The following is a 19,544-nucleotide window of genomic DNA, read 5'->3' as shown; positions in this document are numbered from 1 at the left end:
CACCTCCTTAAGGGCTGAAAGGGCCTCTAAATGATACTGTGCACCCAGCATCCTCTCTTCTCCCGATAACTCTGCCTGTGCCCAGCTCTAGTGGGGGCTGCGGGAGCTGGCTGTGCCCGGGGTCACTCGCAACGCCCCTCCTGGCCAGGGCTGACTGGATCAGGGGTGGGCACACAACCCACGTTGACTCAGTTAAGAGTCGTTTCCAGGAACTGAGGGAAGAAGATCAACCTATTTCTGATGGTGAGGGCTGGAGGCAGTGAGAGGGCTGCGTTCCTCATTCCTGGGCAGAAGCAGCCAGAGAAGAGAATGAGATGGACATGCTGAAAGACGGATGTCATGGGGGAGCCTGGTTAGGGTTGACCCTGAGGCCCCTTGAACATTCGGCTGATCACCTCTTCCTCGGATTCTGGGAGATTCTCTGGTTACATTCCAGTCGGTTAGCCTATGTGCCTGTGCTCATGTGAGTTGGGTTTCTGTGACTTACAATCAAGAGAGCCCTGACTCATTCTGGTCTTTTGCTTCTTGATCCCATAGAACCCTGTTCCTCTTACTCAGTTCCTTCTTCCAAGAATCTCTAAAATTACTGAAATTAATTTGTACACACTTTAAAAACCTTGGTGCTGAAGACTGACTGGGAATATGATTTGCAGTTGATGAAGCAGGGAGGTTCACAAACAGAACAGAACCTTGTTGCCTTGTCAGTCAGTGTGGAAGTCATTTGGGATATTCACAGCCATTCTGGTTCCTCTCCTTCTGGCCACAGTGTAGGACTGCATTTCCCAGCTCCCTTGAGGTTGGGTCTGGCCACGTGATATACTTCAGCCAGTGAAACGTGAGCGGAAAACTCACGTGTCACTTCTGAGCAGCGGCTTCAAGAGCCGGGGCCTGATTCACTAGGTCCCCAGCCCTGTGTTGAGGACAAGTCTGCTCAGCTGGGTTCCTGAGTGACTTTGATAAACAGAACATCCACCCCTCCCCACATTGGACATACAGTATGAATGAAGACATTTACTTGTGTTATGTCATCTTTACTGCGGGGGTGTTTGTTACTACAGCGTACCCTCGCCTGTCCTGACTAATGGAGTCTGGGGCATCATCCACTGTAATTTCATGATTTCTTCAAGAAAACTGTTTTGCCTATATTCCAGAGCTTTTTCACAATAAACAATTATCTGTGTATTTCAGGCAACTTCATATTAAATTGCAAACTTTAAGGACAGGAATAGATATCTTTCCTGTGGCCCCATGCCACCAGGAGTCAGGCCATGTATGTAGCAGGTACTTCGTAATTTCTGGCTGAGGAAACTGAAGTGAGGATGAGAAGCCCAGAAGAAAGAAGAAAGGGGTGAAGGCCCTGCATACCCTGACCCCCATGAACCCCTGTTAGACCCCATCCTGAGAAGTCAGACCCTGTATGATCAGCAGCACATGTCCCGAGTCTTTGTCTGAAATGCCCTCCACTCATTCAGCCTCTCCAAACCCTCTCCATCCTTCAGGACCTAGGTTCAGGCCAGCTACTTGGCCAAGCTTCCCAGGCCCCCTGGCCCTGAAAGCCAGCCTCTTCTCAGGCCACAGTCTGTCCTGTGAGTCCCTGAGCGGGGCTGAGATGCCCCCGGAGTGGGGAAATCCTGCCTTTTCTGGCCAGGACTGCTTTCCCCCTTGAGCTGGGAGCACACGTGGCTGCTGCCTCCCAGCTCAAGGTCATCTGCACTCATTTCCTTCTCGAGAAGGGCACAAGCCTCAATGGCTCCCTCCTCAAGTCAGAAGACACCTAATTAGTAACCCTTTCAGGGCTCCCATCGCCTGCAGGACAAGGTCCTTAACCTCAGCCTGGCACTCAGACCCTTCAGGCTTAGCCTCTGGGGCTCACCCATCTGCTCACTTGCTCACACACCAGGTTCCAGCCACATTCTACCTCTTGCAGTTCCCCCAAACAATCCACACAATTACATGATGTTGGCCTTTGCCCATATGGTTCTTTTCATCCAAAATGTTCTTACCTTCTAATCCATCTGGCAAACTCCTATTCAACCTTTGAAACTCAACTTAAGAACAAGGGTTGGTAAATTTTTTTTTTTTTCTGTAAAGGTCCATATAGAAATAGTTCAGGCTTTGTGAGTCATACAGTTTCTGTCATGATGACTCAATTCTTCCATTGTAGAAAGCATAGATATATGGAAATAGATGATGCTGTGTTCCAGTAAAACTTTGTTTCCAGGGACAGGTGGCAGGTGGGATAGTTTGCTCACCCCTGCACAAGAATCATCTTATGAAGCTTCCTGCAGGACAGAGCTCAACCATGCCTTCTCGTGATGCCCCCTGTACCTCACACACTTTATCATAATACAAACCCCGATCGTGATGATTCTACAGTTGTGATGATTAAATGGGATGGTGGTCATACTGTTCATTGTCTCTTGTCTGGGTTTCTGCAATAGCCTGCTCACTGGTCTCCCAGCCTCTGCCTTGCCCTTATGGTCCATTCCTACAGAACAGACATGATCTGTTAAATGGTAAGTCTGATCAGGTTACTCCTCTGCTCAAAAACTTTCCATGGCTCTCTATTTCCCTCAGAGTGAAAGCCGAAGTTTTAAAAGGGTCTACAGGCCCTGATACCCCTTCAACCTTACTGCCTACCAAGCTCCCTCTCACTCCATTCCAGGTACAGTAGACTCCTTGCTTTTCCTGAAAAAAGCCAAGGAGACTCCTGTCTCAGGGCCTTTGCACTTGCTGTTCCCTCCATCTGGAACACTCTCCCAGGTTATCACAGGGCTCACTCTCTTGTCTCCCTCAGGTATTTATTTAAATGTCTTCCTTCTCATCAGGCCTTCCCTAGTCATTCTTTAAAACTACAACACTCCCCTGTGTCCCCGCCCTACTTTTACCCCACAGCATTTATCACCCTCTAACACACTATATTTTTTTTCACAACTTTTTAATTCGAAAAATGTTCAAACACAGGAAGTGTAAGGACAAGTACAAAGGCACTGATATTCACAACCCCCAATTCAACATGCAAAGTTTTTTGAAAGTAAGATGCTAACATCTCAACACTTCAACCAAAGACTTTAGCAAAACACACTCTATGCCTGACTTTTCTATCTTTCCCCACAAGGCTGTGAACACGGTGAGGACAAGGATTTTTGTCTGTTTTGTTTGCTGTGTTTTCCTCAGCACTAAGAACATTGCCTGGCACACAGTGGGTCCTCCTATAATTTAGGGAAAGAAAAGCCAAGACAGGTCCTGATTCTGGCTCTGCCTCTCACTGACATGTGACTGTGAATCATTTCCCCTCAGAGAATCTTGGTTTCTCCGTCTATAAGGTGGAGACAATAGCACTACGTCTCAGCATTGATGTGAGGATCTAACAAGGTAAGAGTGTAAAATTGCTCGCTGACCATACTGGTTAAATTTCCATCTACCTTCTTGAGGGAGGGGTCTTGGTCTAGTCTGACTCTTTGGGCTCTGGGATGCTTGTAACTCAGGGTCTAACATAGCCCCTCAAGAGAACAGCTTGAATGGCTCCAATGCAGAATCCAGCAGAAACCCAACAATATACTCCTGGGTGCTTACTCGTCCCCTCCTTTCTCAGTGCATCTCATTCGAATTCCTTATTCTTCATTGCTTGCTTTATCCACTCATTTAACAGTTTTCACTAGGGGAGGGGCACTCAACTTCATTAGGCCTTGAGAGTCTCTCTTTATTATTTTCTCCCTATTCTATTTTATTAATTTTGCCTATGGATCTTTGAGTGTTTCTAATGATCTATCCAGGCAATTGATCTGTCTCTCTTCCTTGGCCTTTTCTGCATTTCAGATTCAGGTGTGTGTCTGTGTTGCCAAACTTGCCTTGGAGACCCACCTTGAATGTAAGAGAGGGTGTTTGCTGCAGAATGGGACTCATCCTGTTGAACCTTTGAGGTTTCTCAGGTCAGATTGCTCAGCAGTGGGTGGAATGCCTAACGTTTTGCAAGCTCCCTGATAACCATCACCTAATTTCAGTTGTTTGGGGTGTGGATGGTAAGTTTCTTCATTGAGAATTCTGAGTCTACTTCCCATTCTCTCAACTCAAAGTGGAAACTCCTGAACAAAAATGTTATCTTAGTTTAAGGGAACAGTTTCTTCACCTGTAAAATGTGACCAAGACAAACTACAGATGACGGATGTGAAGTCAGCTTACTTTGTAACTGGCAAAACTCTGTACAAATAATTGTTACTGTGGTTAGTTTTATTAACCTGTCCAGATTCTTGACTAAATCTTGCTCCAGTTGTACTGGCTGCCCTCAGTCTGGGTACTAATATCTTGGGACAGAGAGGCAGAAACATTCTTCTATTCACAGGAATAACAAACAGCAGCTACCCTTCCTACGTGGACAGAGAGCAGTCTGGAGAATTTATCTAGATCTAGAGTTGGGGAATCATTGGGGGAAGAAAATTGGCTCAACGGAGCCTGGCAGGCTGGAGAGGGGCCATGATCTATTCAGTCAGAAGCAGATCTGTGACTAAAACCCAGTCTCTTCCCTTCTTTGTAACGCACCTCGTTCTCAGCATTACTAATCATAACAACTGTCACTTACTGAAATCCCACTATGTGCAGGCACGAGGACTAATTTAACTCTAGTCATTCTAATAATCCTGTGCCCACTTAGATGAGGAGTTCACAGAGACCAAGTCATTTGGGCAGATTTCTACTAAAAGTGCTAAGATATTTCCCGAGATGGCTTGGGGTAGGGATGCCAGGTAACAGGAAATATTTTTTTAAGCATAACTATACTTAGTATATTCTGCTTATACTAAAATATTATCCGTCGTGTAGCTGAAATCCAAATTTAACCTGGCGTCCTCTATTTTTATTTGCTAAATCTGGCAACCCTAGCTTCGGGGGTACCCGGCAAAATCAAAGCTGGCTCCTGTTTGTTATGCCCTATATCTTTGTTGGTTTTATTTTTATCTTTACGAGCCATCATTAAAGTCAGGTTCAAACCTCAGGCCTGCGCCTCCTTTTTCAGGAGGCGAGGGGCGTTGAAGGGTGAGTCTCTTGCCCCCAGATAACATGTCCGCCTAGGAGCAGTCACGTGGGCCTTCCGCCCCGCACAGACTTGGCCCCGCCCCGCCGCAGGATTGGCTCCTGCCTAAAGCCCAGCCTCCTTCGACGATGGGAGCCCCTTCCATTGGGCAGTTATAGAAGATGGCGGAGTCCCGCCCCCGCCTTCCTCAGAAGAAGCACAGGCTGCGGTGATTGGCGGAGAGCAGCAGCCGCGCCGTCACGTGGCCTGGGGCGCGTCTGTTTGCGGAAGTAGAGGGAAGTGGAAGTGCTGAGTAAGCCGAGGTGAGTGACGGCGCAGGGGAGGCGGGGCCGGGGGGTTCTTTCCGAAATCTCCTCGGCTCCCTTAACTCCGTGGGCTCCCCGTCCTTCAGGCCTCCCTCTTGTTCTCCGATTTCATTAACCTTTCTTTGACCCTTGTGCCGCCGACTTCCGCCCTTTGATCCCCTAGCATTCCAACTCCCATCCAGTGACCGCTCTAGTCTCATCTCTAACTTGAGTTCCCTCAGCGACCTTCGACCCCGGGTCCCTCCTCAGTACCCCTTTCTTCCCTGTGTGTCTCTCCTCTATCCCTCACTTCCTGAGTTAACCCCACCCCGTCGTCCCCCAGCTTTTTCAGTGCCTCTCAGTGGCCTGAGTTTTCACTCTCGGTCCCATTCATTGTCCCCAGCTTCCTTCCTGTGCTAAGTGCTCCTGGTTTTTCTGCCTCAGTGTGTTCCCTCCCGATCCCCGACTTTACCCCTGCCTTCTGCGTTCCTCCGTCTGTCTCCCCTGTTCTACATTTCACTGTTCCCCATTTCTAACTCCCTGCCTCTCCCTGCTTATTGTCTCCCATGGGCCTTCAGATTTCATCTGTGCCTACTCCCCACCATGCTCCCTCCTTTCCCATAGCATGGTCACCCCAGAGTCGCACCATCCACCAGTTCTGTGTCCACCTCCTGCTCCCACTGATGACCTGAAAGCTAGTGACGGAAAGTATGTGACCCTTGTGACCATGTGACTGGGACCAGCAGGCCTGTGGGTGTGGGACAGGGAGGGCACTAGGCTCAAGGATCTGTGCCCATTTTTCAAATGGACTACTCATATGACCCCAAATAAATACCTTCCCTTCCCCTGAGCTTCTGGGTCTTTCCCTCACCTGCCCTCTTACCCGCCCAACAGGATGTCAGGCAGGTTTGGTTTGGCAACATGGATGCTCCACCCTTGGGCTGAATGCAGTGTTTTTGTTATTTTCTCTGCCTGAAAGTTTTCCTGGAATTTGTAGGCTGTTTTCTGTCTGAGTCTCAGTTTCCTCATCTGTGACAGGAAGATTATATTTTCTGCCCTCCTAAGGCTGCCATGAAATTCAAAATTTGAGAAAATGTAGAAGGCAAAGCTTTGTAACCAGCATGGTCCTGGACAAATGCACAGCTTTGCTATTGTGTCATAGGCAGAAAAGGGAAAGGGATAGAATGAAAAATCAAGGAGGGGAAGACAAGTCTTTTATTTAGCATTTGGCAGATTTATTGACTGTCTGCTATGAGTCAGCCTCTTTTATATGTTACCATTTATTCATTCATTCCTCGTTTATTTAACAAATGTTAATGGACTGTTTACTGTGTTCCAGGTTACCCTCGCAGCCAGTGCTCTTCCCATTTAACATAAGGAAGAGTGGGCAATTGAGTTGCCTTAGGTTACACAGCTGATGGGGCTGGGGCTGGAATCTGAGCATAGTACTTTATAACACCAGTGCCCGTGTGATTGCTCAGCTGTGTAAGGGTCACTACTTGTCTCAGTGTCCGGGGCACTTTTTCTCCCTTCCGTGGGTTACTTTCTTGTTAGATGACAGCATCCCCAAAAGGGAGTTTCCTTCTGATTCAGCAGAATGACATCACCAAGAGATAGAAGAAGGAGGAATTTAAATCTGTGTGTGTCTGTACATATGTACTGGGCGTGTGGTAGGGGTGGGGGCTGTAGTGAAGGGGAGGCCTTGTGTCACGAGTTCCACTTTGCAGAGTGTGGCTCCTGGGAGAAAATCTTAATAGATCCATGCCTTAAATACCTCTTCTCTTTTTTAGTCCATCTTTTTTTGGGGATTTCATCAGGTGACATAACGTTAAGTACCATCTCTACTCTGACTCCAACTCTCAAATTTCTGTCTCCAGTCCTGTCCAGACATTTCCCCTGAATGATAGACACATCCATAGTTGCTCCCTCAATACCTCAAACTTAAGACATTTCAAACTTTAAAGTATTTGGAATTAAACTCCTGATATCCTTCATCCCTTCCCCCACCCTCCACCAAAATCTGTCCCTCTCATTCACCTTCTCATCTTTCAGAAAGGTCAGTATTCTTTGTTCAGTTGCTTAGGCTAAAGCTTTGAGATTTTCCTTGATGCCTCTGTACACCCTGCATCCAGCCAGTGTGATCTGTTAATGTCGCTCCTCTGCTCCACGCCCTGTAACGGCTTCTCTCATTGTACCTGCCTAGCCTCCGTTACTCTCTGACCTTACTGGCTTCCTTGCTGTTCTGGAACTCACAAGGCAGCCCCAGGGCCTTTGCATATGCTCTTCCGTCTGCATGGAAAACTCTTCACCCACATACCCATATGACTTTTGCCCTTATTTCCTTGAAGTCTTTATTCAAGGCCAAGTTCTTGGGGAGGACTCGTTCACTCTGTCTAAAATTAAAAAAAAAAAATTTCCACCTGGATACTTCTTGTCTCCCTTTTCTGGTTTATTTTTCTCCTCAGCATCTAATCAGCATCTGAAACCTACGTATATATTTTGCCTGTTTATCTTCTTTATTATAGCCCTCTCCAAAATAGAAGTTCTGGGAGGGTAGGGACTTCATCTGTTTTGTTTACTAGTGTGTTCTCAGCAGTTGTAACAATGCTTGCCACAGAAGAGGTCCTCAATAAAAATTTGTGGAGTAAATCATAAGATGGGCCACCCTGGACCAGGCCATCAGCCCACAGATCTAAAGTCATCGGGGTCTCTTGTGCTTGGGAACTCCAGCAGCAGTTCTGGGCAGATTGCTTCCAGCCGTGGTCCAGCTAAGCAGAGTGAATGAAAGAGACCTCTTCTGTTCTGGAAAGGCCATTTTGCTCTGGCTTATGTGAAAGGCCGTGCACTGTTCAATGAGGGCCTTGGCTTTGGCGTACAGGGGACCACACATCAAGCCCCCCTCAGCCCCGCTCCAGTCAGGATCTCTCCTGAAGGCGGCTTGAGGAATTACGAGCTGGTGCCCTGGATTCCAACTAAGTGGGTTCAGATCCTGGCACGTGTCTCCGTTTCCTGTGTGTAACATGGGGAGAAGTATACCTTCTCTTCTGTGTGTAACATGGGGAGAAGTATACCTTCTCTTCTGTGTGTAACATGGGGAGAAGTATACCTTCTCTTTTGAGTGTTTTGAGTCATAAATAATCTCGAAACCTGGTGAGGCACATGGTGCTCAGCGGAAGCTGGGTGAATGGGGCAGTGTGGTGTGTGGGAGGGGGCAGGAGCCAGCCCTCCCCTCTTCCTGGGTGTCTTGCTGGCTTAGGGAAGAGTCCAGGGTCAGAGTGAACATTTGGAGGGACAGTTTGTTTGGAGGCAACCTTGGAGGCCCAGAGGCCCAGGTGGGAGGTGGAGATGCCATTTGACTTGATCCCCGCTCTCCCTGAGTATTTCCTTGTGCACTAACTGGGCACCTGCATCCTCTGTGCAGCCCTTCTGCCTAGTGCTGTCAGGAGTCCAGGGAAGAAAGCATGAGTCCAGCTGCCAGGCAGCACCTCCCACTTCCCCTTTCTGGGCCTCGTTGCTCCGCATGCCAGACAGGGTAACATCGCACTGTCACTATCTCATGGGCGTTTGTGAGCTTCGAGGCAGCTAACAGACGTGAAAACCCTTTGCCAGCCATAGAGCAAGGTGGTCTCGGGAGAGGATGTACGCGGGGCTGGTGTGCGGTGATGCGCTCGCGTGCTGGGAGGTGCAGATGGTGAGAGCTGCAGGAAGGAAGTCCACGGGGGTCAGGGCAGGCGGGGTGCTCTGATCAGAGCCGGTGTTCCTGGCCCATCCTGCCAGGGCAGTGCATGGGGGGAGACATTGGCTGCACAGGGGGCTGTCCTTGCCAGTTGTTCCAATCACGGGACATCCTGTCATAAGCTGCCAGGGCTCATGAAGCCTGATTTCCAACTCAAGCAATGCTGCATGTGCTCCCAGAATCCCCCATGTGGCCAGTCCCGTGAGGTCAGCTTCCTGGCCAAGCTGCCTGTGGGATCCTGTCACGCACCTCCTGGGCAGCTGCCCTGCCCTCTGTCAAGCAGGGAGCTTGATGTTTCCCTGCCTGGAGTACAAATGAGCTCAGCTTCAAGCACCCTGATGGCATATAAAGCCAAACTTTCTAGATCAAAGCCCAGCAGGTGCCCCATAAAGGTTCCCCTGATGCAGGGGTGAGTCCCTGAGCATTTCTGTTGTGGTCAGAGTGGGAAGGTGGTGTATGGTCTGTCACCATCTGTCACCACCACAAGGCACGGGAATAAGAGGAGGGAGGGTGCCTCAAAGGTGCTGGCCCCTGGGGCTTCTAATTGGTTTGTTCATTTGTTCTCATTCATTCACCAAACATGTATTAAATATCCACTGTCAGGCAGGAACAGCATACTAGGTGCTTGGATAGACCAAAAAAGGGGGGACAGGCCACCCTAACTGGCGGATGCAGCAGCATCATCACAATGTCAGAGGTGGCAGGGACGGGAAGAAGGGGACAGACACGAGAAGGAAGCACAAACATGCGGCTCTTTCTACTTCGCACTCGCCGCTTTCCCGGCCAGCCTGTTGTGATCAGTCCAGGATGTGGCCCAGGGTTTCCATTTCCCTTCTTCCACCTCGTGATAGCTGTGGCCACTGTTTGTGTGCCCACCATGGCTGGCGTCCCAGACACTTTCCCTCTATTGTGTCATTTCATCCTCACGCCCACCCTGGGAGGTTGGAGGAGAGTCAGACCTGTCCTTTCCAGGGCCAGGCTGCTGTCCATGTGGGGGGGCACTCCTGCCCCCTGCCCTGGGACCTGGAGGAAAGGGGCTCGCCTCTGGGGCGGAGCATCTTCCTTCTGTCCAGCTGGACCCCCACGGTGAGTCTTCTCCTTAACCCCGGGGGACTGTGGGTGCTGGACGCTCCACACTCCCCTCTTCCTGTGAGCGCCTCTCCCTGTGAGGCAGGCTTTGCCTGCCCTCTGGGAAGCCTCTGGGCAGCCAGGCCCGACCCCACCCATGGCACCCCCCCCACCACTCCCCAGATGCAAGCCCCAGGGGCTCACCCTGCACTCCTACTTTCTTTAAAAAATAGAATCATCTTTCATAGGGAAATTTCATAGGGAAATTTTCACAGGGAAATTTCATTAGGGAAATAGGGGAGAGAAAAAAAACCTATTGCCCATAAACCAAATACCCTCATCTACTCAGTATTTTGATGTTTTCTATGCAGTTTTGCTCCAGAGCTCACTATGTGCTCAGGGCAACTGCCTCATATTGTTTATGAGAATTAAATGAGACGGGGGTAGTGAGGGTATGGCTTAGTGGTAGAGCACATGCTTAGCATGCACGAGGTCCTGGGTTCAATCCCCAGTACCTCCATTATAAACAAACAAACAAACAAACATACAAACCTAGCTCCCCCCGCCAAAGAATTAAATGAGACAGTCACATGCAGTGCTTAGCTCAGGGTCTACTGCCTAGTAAGTGCTCAGTAAGCATCTCCTGACGTCATGGTTATTCTCGACCTGTCTTCCCTTTTTAGATGATTCTTTGTTGGCCTCCTGCTCTTCCTTTCATCCCTAAGTTTGATCCTCCCTCCACACATGGGCCTGGGTATGACTAGTGTCCACTCACATGGCCTCTTTCCCCAGGATGCCCACACCCCCACGCTCTGTCCTTGGTATCTGACCCGCTCTTTTGGCAGGTGACATCTTGGCACAAAGGCAGAGGGTGGCCTCCTGCTGATTGTCACCCGGCTTTGGTGGCACTGCCTTAGGAAGGTAGTGTGCTTTCTGGGAACCCAGGAAATAACAAGACATCTAATTCTGACACCCACACTGGTGACAATTTCCACAGCAGCAACTGTGACCCTATGAATGTGAAACAAAATTTCCACCCAGACACCTGTTACCAAGTCTTTACGTTCAGACTCATTTCCAAGGAGCTTTCTTTTGTGTTCTCTGAGTTTCTTGGGAAACCAGTGGTAGCAGACACGAAGGGTTTTAGACAAACGTGTGCAGTCCTCTGCCCTGGGTGGAGTGTAAGGTGCTCCTGGTCCCCTTGTGGCATCCAGGAGAGAGGGGACACTGGTTTTGTGTGTGGAGTTGAAATGACATGTGCCAAGCTCTTTGAGTACCAAGAACTTGACTCCCTACTTTACGGAGTGAGGACTCCCCCCCCCCCCGCCTGTTTGCACAGGGCAGCGTCACCCATCACCTGTGTTCACATCTGCTGTCTCCTTTGACCCGCCCCGTACTGCAAATGAGGAAACTGAGTCTCTGTTGGGGAAGCTGGGCTGGGGGCAGGGCAGCCCTGTAACTTCCCATCTGCCTTTCTTCCCTCCCTCTCAGTGCCCTTTCTCTTTCTTCCCCTTCCTTTTCAGGTCCCTCCAGGCCCAGAATCCCAGGGAACAGCGCTGGTGGGGAGCCATCTGGGTGCCTGTGCAGGGAACCGCTGCCCATGGTGAGGTGGGCATGGGAGACCGAGCCCGGCTGACCAGAGCCCCCATTTTCTTCCAGACTGAGGGCGAAGGCAGTGGGGCCTCCCCGCTGGCCCCGAGGAGGATGCAGTTCTTCGGCCGCCTGGTCGATACCCTCAGCAGCGTTACCAACTTGTTCTCCAACCCGTTCCGGGTGAAGGAGGTGGCCGTGGCAGACTACGTCTCGAGCGGCCGGGCCCGGGAGGAAGGGCAGCTGATTCTGTTCCAGAACACTCCCAACCGCACCTGGGACTGCATCCTGGTCAACCCCAGGAACCCCCAGAGTGGATTCCGGTGCGTGATGATCGGTTGGTTACCACACACACTTCTCTCCTTTGAATCCTCCCAGGTCTCAGCCTGGAGATCCCTTGGCCGAGAAGCAGCTTCTTTGGGTTGACATCTGAGGAGTCTGCAAGGGGTGGTGGGCGGGGTTCTGCTCTTAGAACGGAGGGAGGGGCTTCCTGGATGCCACACCTTCCTGCCCATCGAGGTCCTGACAGCAGGGGCTGGGGATGGAAGACTGTTTCCTGCCTTAAGGCTTGACCTGTGCAGATGGAGGAAGGGAGGGAAGATGGGGAAGCTGAGAAGGGTCAAATAGGGAAAGACCTTGTAGCCTTGGGTCTTTAAGGCATGACTGTCCTTGTAGGGGCTGATTGGCCAAGGTTTGCTGAGGAACCCCTGTAAGGGGTGGACAGCCTGGGAGTCCCACAACACCCCTGTGCGTGGAGAGGTGGACACCGGCCAATACAGACGGCAGCAGTGATGATATCTATGTTGTATTAGTGTGTGTAAGGCGAGTTCTGCCAGGTTCTCCTCCCAAGTGTATCTGGAATCTTCTTCTGGATCAAGTACGCTTAGGTTCAGCTTGAGTGATAGCTCAACATAAAAGTTGTGAAACAGTAGAATTTTAGTTTCCTCCTAAGTGACAGCAAAGGCAGACAGGGCTGTTGTGGAGGCGCCACTCCTTAAAGTCCTCGGGGACCCAGGCTCCTTCTGTCTTGTTGCTGACCTAACTATTAATTCCCTTTATCCTCATGACAGTCCCCGGGGGTAGGGCTGTTATTGACCCATTCTTACAGAGGCAGAAACACAGCTCAGAGAATTTAAGTAACTTGCCCAAGTTACAGCCATTCAGTAGCAGGGCTGGGGTTCAGACCCAGGCATTCGTGTTCCAGAAGCCTCCTCTTCCTTTTCCTCCACGTGGGCCGTTTTGCAATGTGGTGAGCTCACCCTGGCCCATCCTGGGCCCCCTGACCTGACATACGGTGCAGGTGCCCAGCTTATGTGGGGTGAGCCCGGGGTGGTCACCTGTAGCACCGCTGTGTACACTGTGATAACGTCCATGCTTCTCTTCCTGGTACGAATTAATCATTTACTGCTGACATTTACCTGTGACAGATGATATTTGATGAACCCCGCCAGCCCCTCACTGGTGTCTCAGCAGAAGCAGGGCTGCACTTCCCAGCAATCCTGGGAGGAATGATCAAAGCGTGTGTGACGCGTGATCTTTGCTTCTCAAGAGGGGACTGACTTCTGAGGCCCTCTGTTCAGAGGCTTTGCCTGGACACACTCTGTGGTTTGCCCACTCACCATTTATCTAGCCCACAGCCCATCTTCACCAGCGGCAGGTCTCTGCCCTCCAGGGGCTTAGGCAGCAGCCAGCAATGGTGGATCAGGACTTGGCATGCGGTGGGGCAGATATTATAATGGGCTCATGTCAGATTCATATTCCCTGGACAGACCTCACCCCTTTATGCTTTTCCTTTGCTGTTAGTTTTCCTAAGAATGCTCTTCCTGCACTCCTTGGCCAGACTCACTGGTCCCTGCTCTATTCTCCCTCAGCCCCCATACTTCTATCAGCCCCTCTTGCCTTGGATTGCCACGTGTCTGTGCACATGTGTCTCCCCCACCAGACCGCAGAGCTCTGGCAGGACAGGGCCTGGGTCTGAGTCATTTGTCTTACTGTCGGCGTAGTGCCTGGCACTCAGCGAGTGCACAGTCAATTTTTGTTGAATGAATGGATGACTCCATGACCACTGAATTGGGCGTGACAAGAGGGATGGGAAAAGGCTTCTCTGGAGAGAGAGAGAGAGAGAGAGAGAGAGAGAAAGATAGAGAGAGAGAGAACGGAGGGATGGAGAGGGAGCTGGAGAACCAGTGGTGAAGGGCTTGTGCTCGACTTTGAAACCAGAAAGTTAGAAACCCCTCTTGCCCAGTGGTTCTTGGCCATTTTTCGGTCTAGGGCCCCCTTAAGAGAATCAGGGGACCTTCTTGTCCCCCAAAAGCACATCCACACATTTGTCTGCCGTTTCCCGAGGTTCAAGCCCTCCTGAGGCTCATCCATAGGCCGCTCCCACCAACGCAGAGGCTTCCCAGAGCTGATGCCAGGGCACTCAGTTCTAGAAGACAGAAAACACACAGCCCCACGAGTCTTCTCGATGCTCGCCTTTTCTCTGACTCTTTCTTTCACTTCCTTGTTCTCACCCAGACCTGGCTTTGCCCTGAGGACACTGCTTCCCCTGCAGGCCTCTCCAGAATTTTCTCTCCCAGTCTTCCTGGAGGTGGGAGAGGGTCCTCCTTGCCCCTCAGCCTTGAAGCTCACATCATCCTGTGCTGCCATCCCTTGCTGTCTCCTGGCGGCAGGCTTCTCCCACGCTGGGGCCTCCCCTGCATCTCAAATACGTGAACCCCTGGCTAAGAACTCCCTGTCACCATCGCTGCTCCTGTCTTGACTCTTGGTGACTATAAGATGCACAGGGGGCCCCTCCTTGCACCCAGGACTCCTGTTACCTGACCTCTCCTGGTCCACATGTTCACTGCCTGGACCTAGTCATCACCAGTAACTGCAACTCTTCTGTAAAGACAAATTTCAAGCACCCCACTTTCCGATCTTGCCTCCTGTCTTTCTAGCTCTTTCTCTCTGGTCCTCGGAATGCCAGGTTCCTCTGCCCCTGCATATGGTGGACTGATCCTACCACCTTTTCACAGTCCCCATCCCTTTCGTGGACTTGTCTTCTTACCCAGCTTAAACTCCATGGCCCATCAGTGTCACCATACACTGGCATACACCCTCCGCTTTCCTGTGGTCCTCTCTCCCCATCACAATTGCTTGGCAAAATCCCAACACTAGTTAATTCTATTCTCCATGTTGACAGCTCACACTTTCAGATCACAGTGGGGATGGGCCGCAGGTGAGCCTGTTTGGCAGTCCTCCAGTTCTCAGGTTCGCCCCTCTCGGCTCTCCCGGGAGGCACGCCTGATCCTCTCTCCTCCCCGGCCAGCCCCCCTCCTCTGCATGCTCACTCTCAGCTGATGACCTGGTTTCTGCCTCACTGAGAATGCAGAAACCACCAGGGAACTACCAGGAGCTTCTTCCACCCTGTCTCCCCGCACCTGCACCCACCTCCTGGGCCTTCCCTGCTGTCACCTGAGATGCGCCATCCATGCGTCTAGCTGAGGTCCTTCCTCCCTCAAGGTCATCATCCCCTCTCCACTTCAGGACATCATTTCAGCAATTCTTCCTCTCTCCTACTTAATTTCCTCCTCTTTACTGGATATTTTCCATCACTACAAATAACTCTTAAAAAAAATCTCTTTCCTAACTCCACTTTCCCCTTAGGCACTGTCTATTTTTAGACTGCCCCAATTCTCCTCCTCCTGTGCTTTCTCCTTATTTTTTAAATTTTTTATTCTTTAGTTGAAGTATAGTTGATTTACAATATTAGTTTCAGGTGTATAACATAGTGATGCAATATATTTATAGATTATAATCCATTTAAAGTTACTACAAAACAATGGCTATGTTTCCCCCTGCTGTATAATAGATCCTTGTTGCTTATCTATTTTATACATAGTAGTTTGTATCCCTTAGTCCCCTACCCCTATTTTACCCTTTCCTCCTTTACTTCCCCACTAGTAACCACTAGTTTGTTCTCTGTATCTGTGAGTCTGTTTCTGTTTTATTACATACACTTGTTGGTTTTATTTTTTAGATTCCACTATAAGGGATCATATCCAGCATTTGTCTTTCTCTATCTGACTTATTTCACTAAGCATAATACTCTCTAGGTCCATCCGCATGGTTGTGACGGGCAGAATTTCATTCTTTTTTATGGCTGAATAGTATTCCACTTGTGTGTGCACGTGTGTGTGTGTGTACCACATCTCTATCCATTCATCTCTTGATAGACACTTAGGTTGCTTCCATAGCTTGGCTATTGTAAAGAGTTCTGCTGTGAACATTGGGGTGGATGTATCTTTTTGAATTAGTGTTTTCATTTTCTTTGGCTACATACCCTGGTGTGATGGTTACAGAGGTATTTGCGACAAACCATACCACCCCGGAAGCCCCTCTTTTGCCCCCTTTCCCCCTAAAGGTAGCCATTAACGTGACTTTTATGGTAATTGCGTAATTCGTTTGTGTCTGGCTCCTGTGACTGGCATTTGTCTGAGGTTTGTGTTTCACACCCAGTCATGTCAGTCATTTTCAGTGCAGTGGAATTCCACTGTGTAACTATAGTACAACTTCATGTATTCGTCCTAGCGTTGATGGACATTTGGGCTGTCTCTTTTTCTCTTGGTGCATACATGCCTGCATTTCTGTTGGGCATCTATCCAGGAGTGGAGTTGCTGGGTCACAGCCATACATATCCTCAGCTTCCTTGGAAAAAGCCCTGGTTTCCAACGAGCAGCAAGTGAGATTTCTTGTTATTTCACATCCTCTGATACTTGGTGTTGCCACTTTGAAAAAAAATGTTGTCATTCTATTGGGTGTGTGGTGGTGTGTCATTATGGCTTTAATTTGCATTTGCCTCATGATGTGAAGTTGAGCACCTTTTGATAAGTGGATTAACCATTTGTCAGTCCTCTTTGGTGAATTACCTGCTTAATGTCTTGAACATTTAAAAAAATAAAGTTCATTTCCTTACAGAGTTTTGGCAGGGGTATTTGGTATGTCTGTATCCTGAATACACACCTTTGTTGGTTATGTGTGTTGTGGTCACCGGTCACTGGTTTGCCTTTTACTTTCGTAATGGTATCTGTTGATAAACAAGAGTGTTTAGTCTTCAGGAAGTCAGATTTACTCAGCTTCTCCTTTATCGTATGTTTTTGTGTATTGCTTAAGAAAGTCTTTCTCTATCATGAAGTCATGAGGGTGTTTTTCTATATTGCCTTCTAGAAGCTCTCTTGTTTTGCCTTTTGTAACTAGGTTGATAATCTACCTGGAGTGTTTTTTTTAAATGTGTGCTGTGGGAGAGGACTCAAGTTTCTTGTTCTTGTTTTTCCGCTGGAGATCCAGCTTTCCCAGGCCCTTTTATCACAAACTGCTCTTTTCTATTGCTCTAGAATACCATGTTGGACATAAATTAGGTGTCCCTCTATTAACTGAAACATTTTTAGTCACTATTCTATTTTTCTTTGCTTGCATCAATACAGTGCTGTCTTAATTAATGTAACTTCATAATAAATCTTGATATCTGGCAGGACAAGTTCTCACTTCCTTCTTCTTCAAGATTATTTTGGCTAGTCTCAGCTCTCTGAATTTTTACCAGATAAAAAAAAAGTTCCACCCACAAAACAAGCAAGCAAAGAAACAAAACCTTGGTCTTGAGATTTTGATTGGCATTGCACTGATTCTATAGACCAGTTTGGTAAGAATTGACAATTTAACACTGTTTAATCTTTTCAGTCTAGAAACCTGGAATACCTTCCCACTTACTTAGGTTTTCTTTAATTTCTCTCAATGACGCTTTGTAGATTTCTGCACAGATGTTTCAGACACACTTTGTTAGATTTATTCCCAGTGTTTGAAATGTTATCGTAAATGATATTTATTAAAATTTAATTTTCTGTTTGTTGCTGTATGAACCATGCAGTTGATTTTTGTATATTCATCTTGTATTCAGCAACCTTGCCCAACTCATTTATTAGTTCTAATAATTTATCTGTAGGACTTTTTGGATTTTCTGAGAACATAATCATATCATCATGAACCCAATGACAATTTTGTTTCTTCCTTTCCAATCCTTATACATTTTATTTATTTTTCTTGTCATATTGCACTGGTAAGAAAGATCAGAAATTATGAAGTGTCCTTATCTCATTCCTGATCTTAAAGGGGAAAGCTTCAACATCTTACTGTTAAGCATGATGTCTGTTCTAGGTTTTTTTGTAGATACCCTCTGTTACATCAAGGATGTTCCTTTTTATTCCCAGTTTTTTAAGAGCTTTCTTTTGAAAAAAATTCATGAATGGGTGTTGTATATTATCAAATGCTTATACTGAAACAATTGAGATTTGCATTTATTAGCTTGTTGGTTTCTCCTTTATTTTGTCATTATGGCGAATTACATTGACTGGGTGATTGGTTGGTTTTCTGATGTTAATGCAACCATATATTCTGGGAATAAATCTCTCCTTGTCAAGATGTAGTATCCTTTTTGTACATTGCTAGATTAAATCGAATATTTGTTTAGGATTTTCAGCGTCTGTGTTTATTAGAGATATTGTCCTATAATTTTCTTTTTCAAAAATATTCTTATGAGGTTTTGGTGTCAGCTTTAGCTGGCCTCATAAAAAGAGTTGAGAAGTAATCCTTCTCCAGTTTTTCATAGTTTGAGATTGCTAGTACTTCTTCCTTAAGAAAGAAGAATTCATGGGTGAAGCCAAATGAGTCTAGAGTTTTCTTTGTGGGAAGCTTTTAAAATATGTATTCAATGTCTTTAACAGATGTAGGACCACCAGACTTTCTCCTTCTTGTGTTTTCTCTATTTCTTGTTCAGTTTGTTAAGGGTTTATTGATTTTTCTTTTAAGTCTTCTCAAAGAACCAAATTTGGCTTTATTTACACCAAATGCTGTTATATTAATGCCATTTCCCCTGTCTATTAGCTGTGTTATTAATGCTTTAGTAGTTATCATGGAGATGGCAATATGCATTCTTGACTTATTACAGTCTAACTTAAGTTGGCACTTTGGCCCTTCCCTGACAATGCAGAAACTTTTGAATACTTCAGTTCCATTTATCCATCTCATCAGCTTTTTGTGATATATTTTCATTTTAATTAAATATATATGCAAATATTTCTATCTGTATATCTCTCAGACAGTATTATTATCCTTATAAACAATCAGTTTGGATTTTCCCACGTATTTACCTGTTCTGTTGTTCTTTATTCTTTCCTGCATTATCTTGCATTACCAGCTGAGATAGTTTTCTTTCTGCCTAATTCTCTTAGTGCAAGTCTGCAGGCAATGAATTCCCTGTTTTTATCTCTCTGCAAATGACTGTGTTTTACCTTTATTTTTGAAATAAACTTCAACGAATAGAATTTTAGGCTGACAGTTATTTTCTTTTACCTCCTTAAAGATGTACTTTGTTTTCTCCCATTCTCAGCAGCCAACTGTAAATCTTATTATTGCTTCTTGAAGATAATGTCTTTTTTTTTCCCCTCTGGTTGCTCTTAAGATGTTCTCTTTGTGTTTTATTTTCTGTAGTTTTACTATTATGCCCAGATGGTTGTTTTCTTTGTATTTGTCCTCCTTGGGGTTTGTAGAACTTCTTAAATCTGTATCTTGATTCTTTTTATCAGTTTTGGAATGTTTCCAATTAGTATTTTTATTGCTTCTATTCTGGTCTATCTCTCTCTCTTCCTTCTGGAGTTCCAGTTACATATATGTTAAACCTTTATACCATTTCCCATATATCTCTTAGTCTTTTAAAATGTATTATCCTTCTTTTTGCTCTTTTTCCTTCAGTTGGAATATTTTTTGACAACCTCTTTCACTAATTTTTTTTAACTGTTTCTAT

At 47.3% G+C, this 19,544-nt stretch overlaps 1 protein-coding gene across 8 annotated transcripts in view; it reads left to right on the top strand.

The window, feature by feature from the left end:
- The first annotated feature begins 3,847 nt into the window (after positions 1 to 3,847).
- The window catches only part of PLA2G6 (phospholipase A2 group VI), a 51,295-nt gene continuing 35,598 nt past the window's right edge, over positions 3,848 to 19,544 (top strand). For 2 of the 8 annotated variants that reach the window (XM_032492220.1, XM_032492219.1), the window contains exon 1: positions 4,758 to 5,331. Coding sequence is in view for 5 of the 8 variants with exons in the window: in XM_032492213.1 (XP_032348104.1) it covers positions 11,732 to 12,030 (299 nt within the window). In the remaining 3 variants the exon portion in view is untranslated. Of the gene's footprint in view, positions 4,023 to 4,752; positions 5,332 to 11,640; positions 12,031 to 19,544 lie in introns of those variants that run through there. The other 6 variants (XM_032492213.1, XM_032492215.1, XM_032492214.1 and 3 more) reach the window with 6 other exon arrangements.

Source organism: Camelus ferus, chromosome 12 (genome assembly GCF_009834535.1).
Source record: "Camelus ferus isolate YT-003-E chromosome 12, BCGSAC_Cfer_1.0, whole genome shotgun sequence".
In the NCBI taxonomy this organism is placed as follows: Eukaryota; Metazoa; Chordata; class Mammalia; order Artiodactyla; family Camelidae; genus Camelus; species Camelus ferus.
The sequence above is the reverse complement of the archived record's forward strand: the minus strand, read 5'-3'. Positions and strand labels throughout refer to the sequence as shown.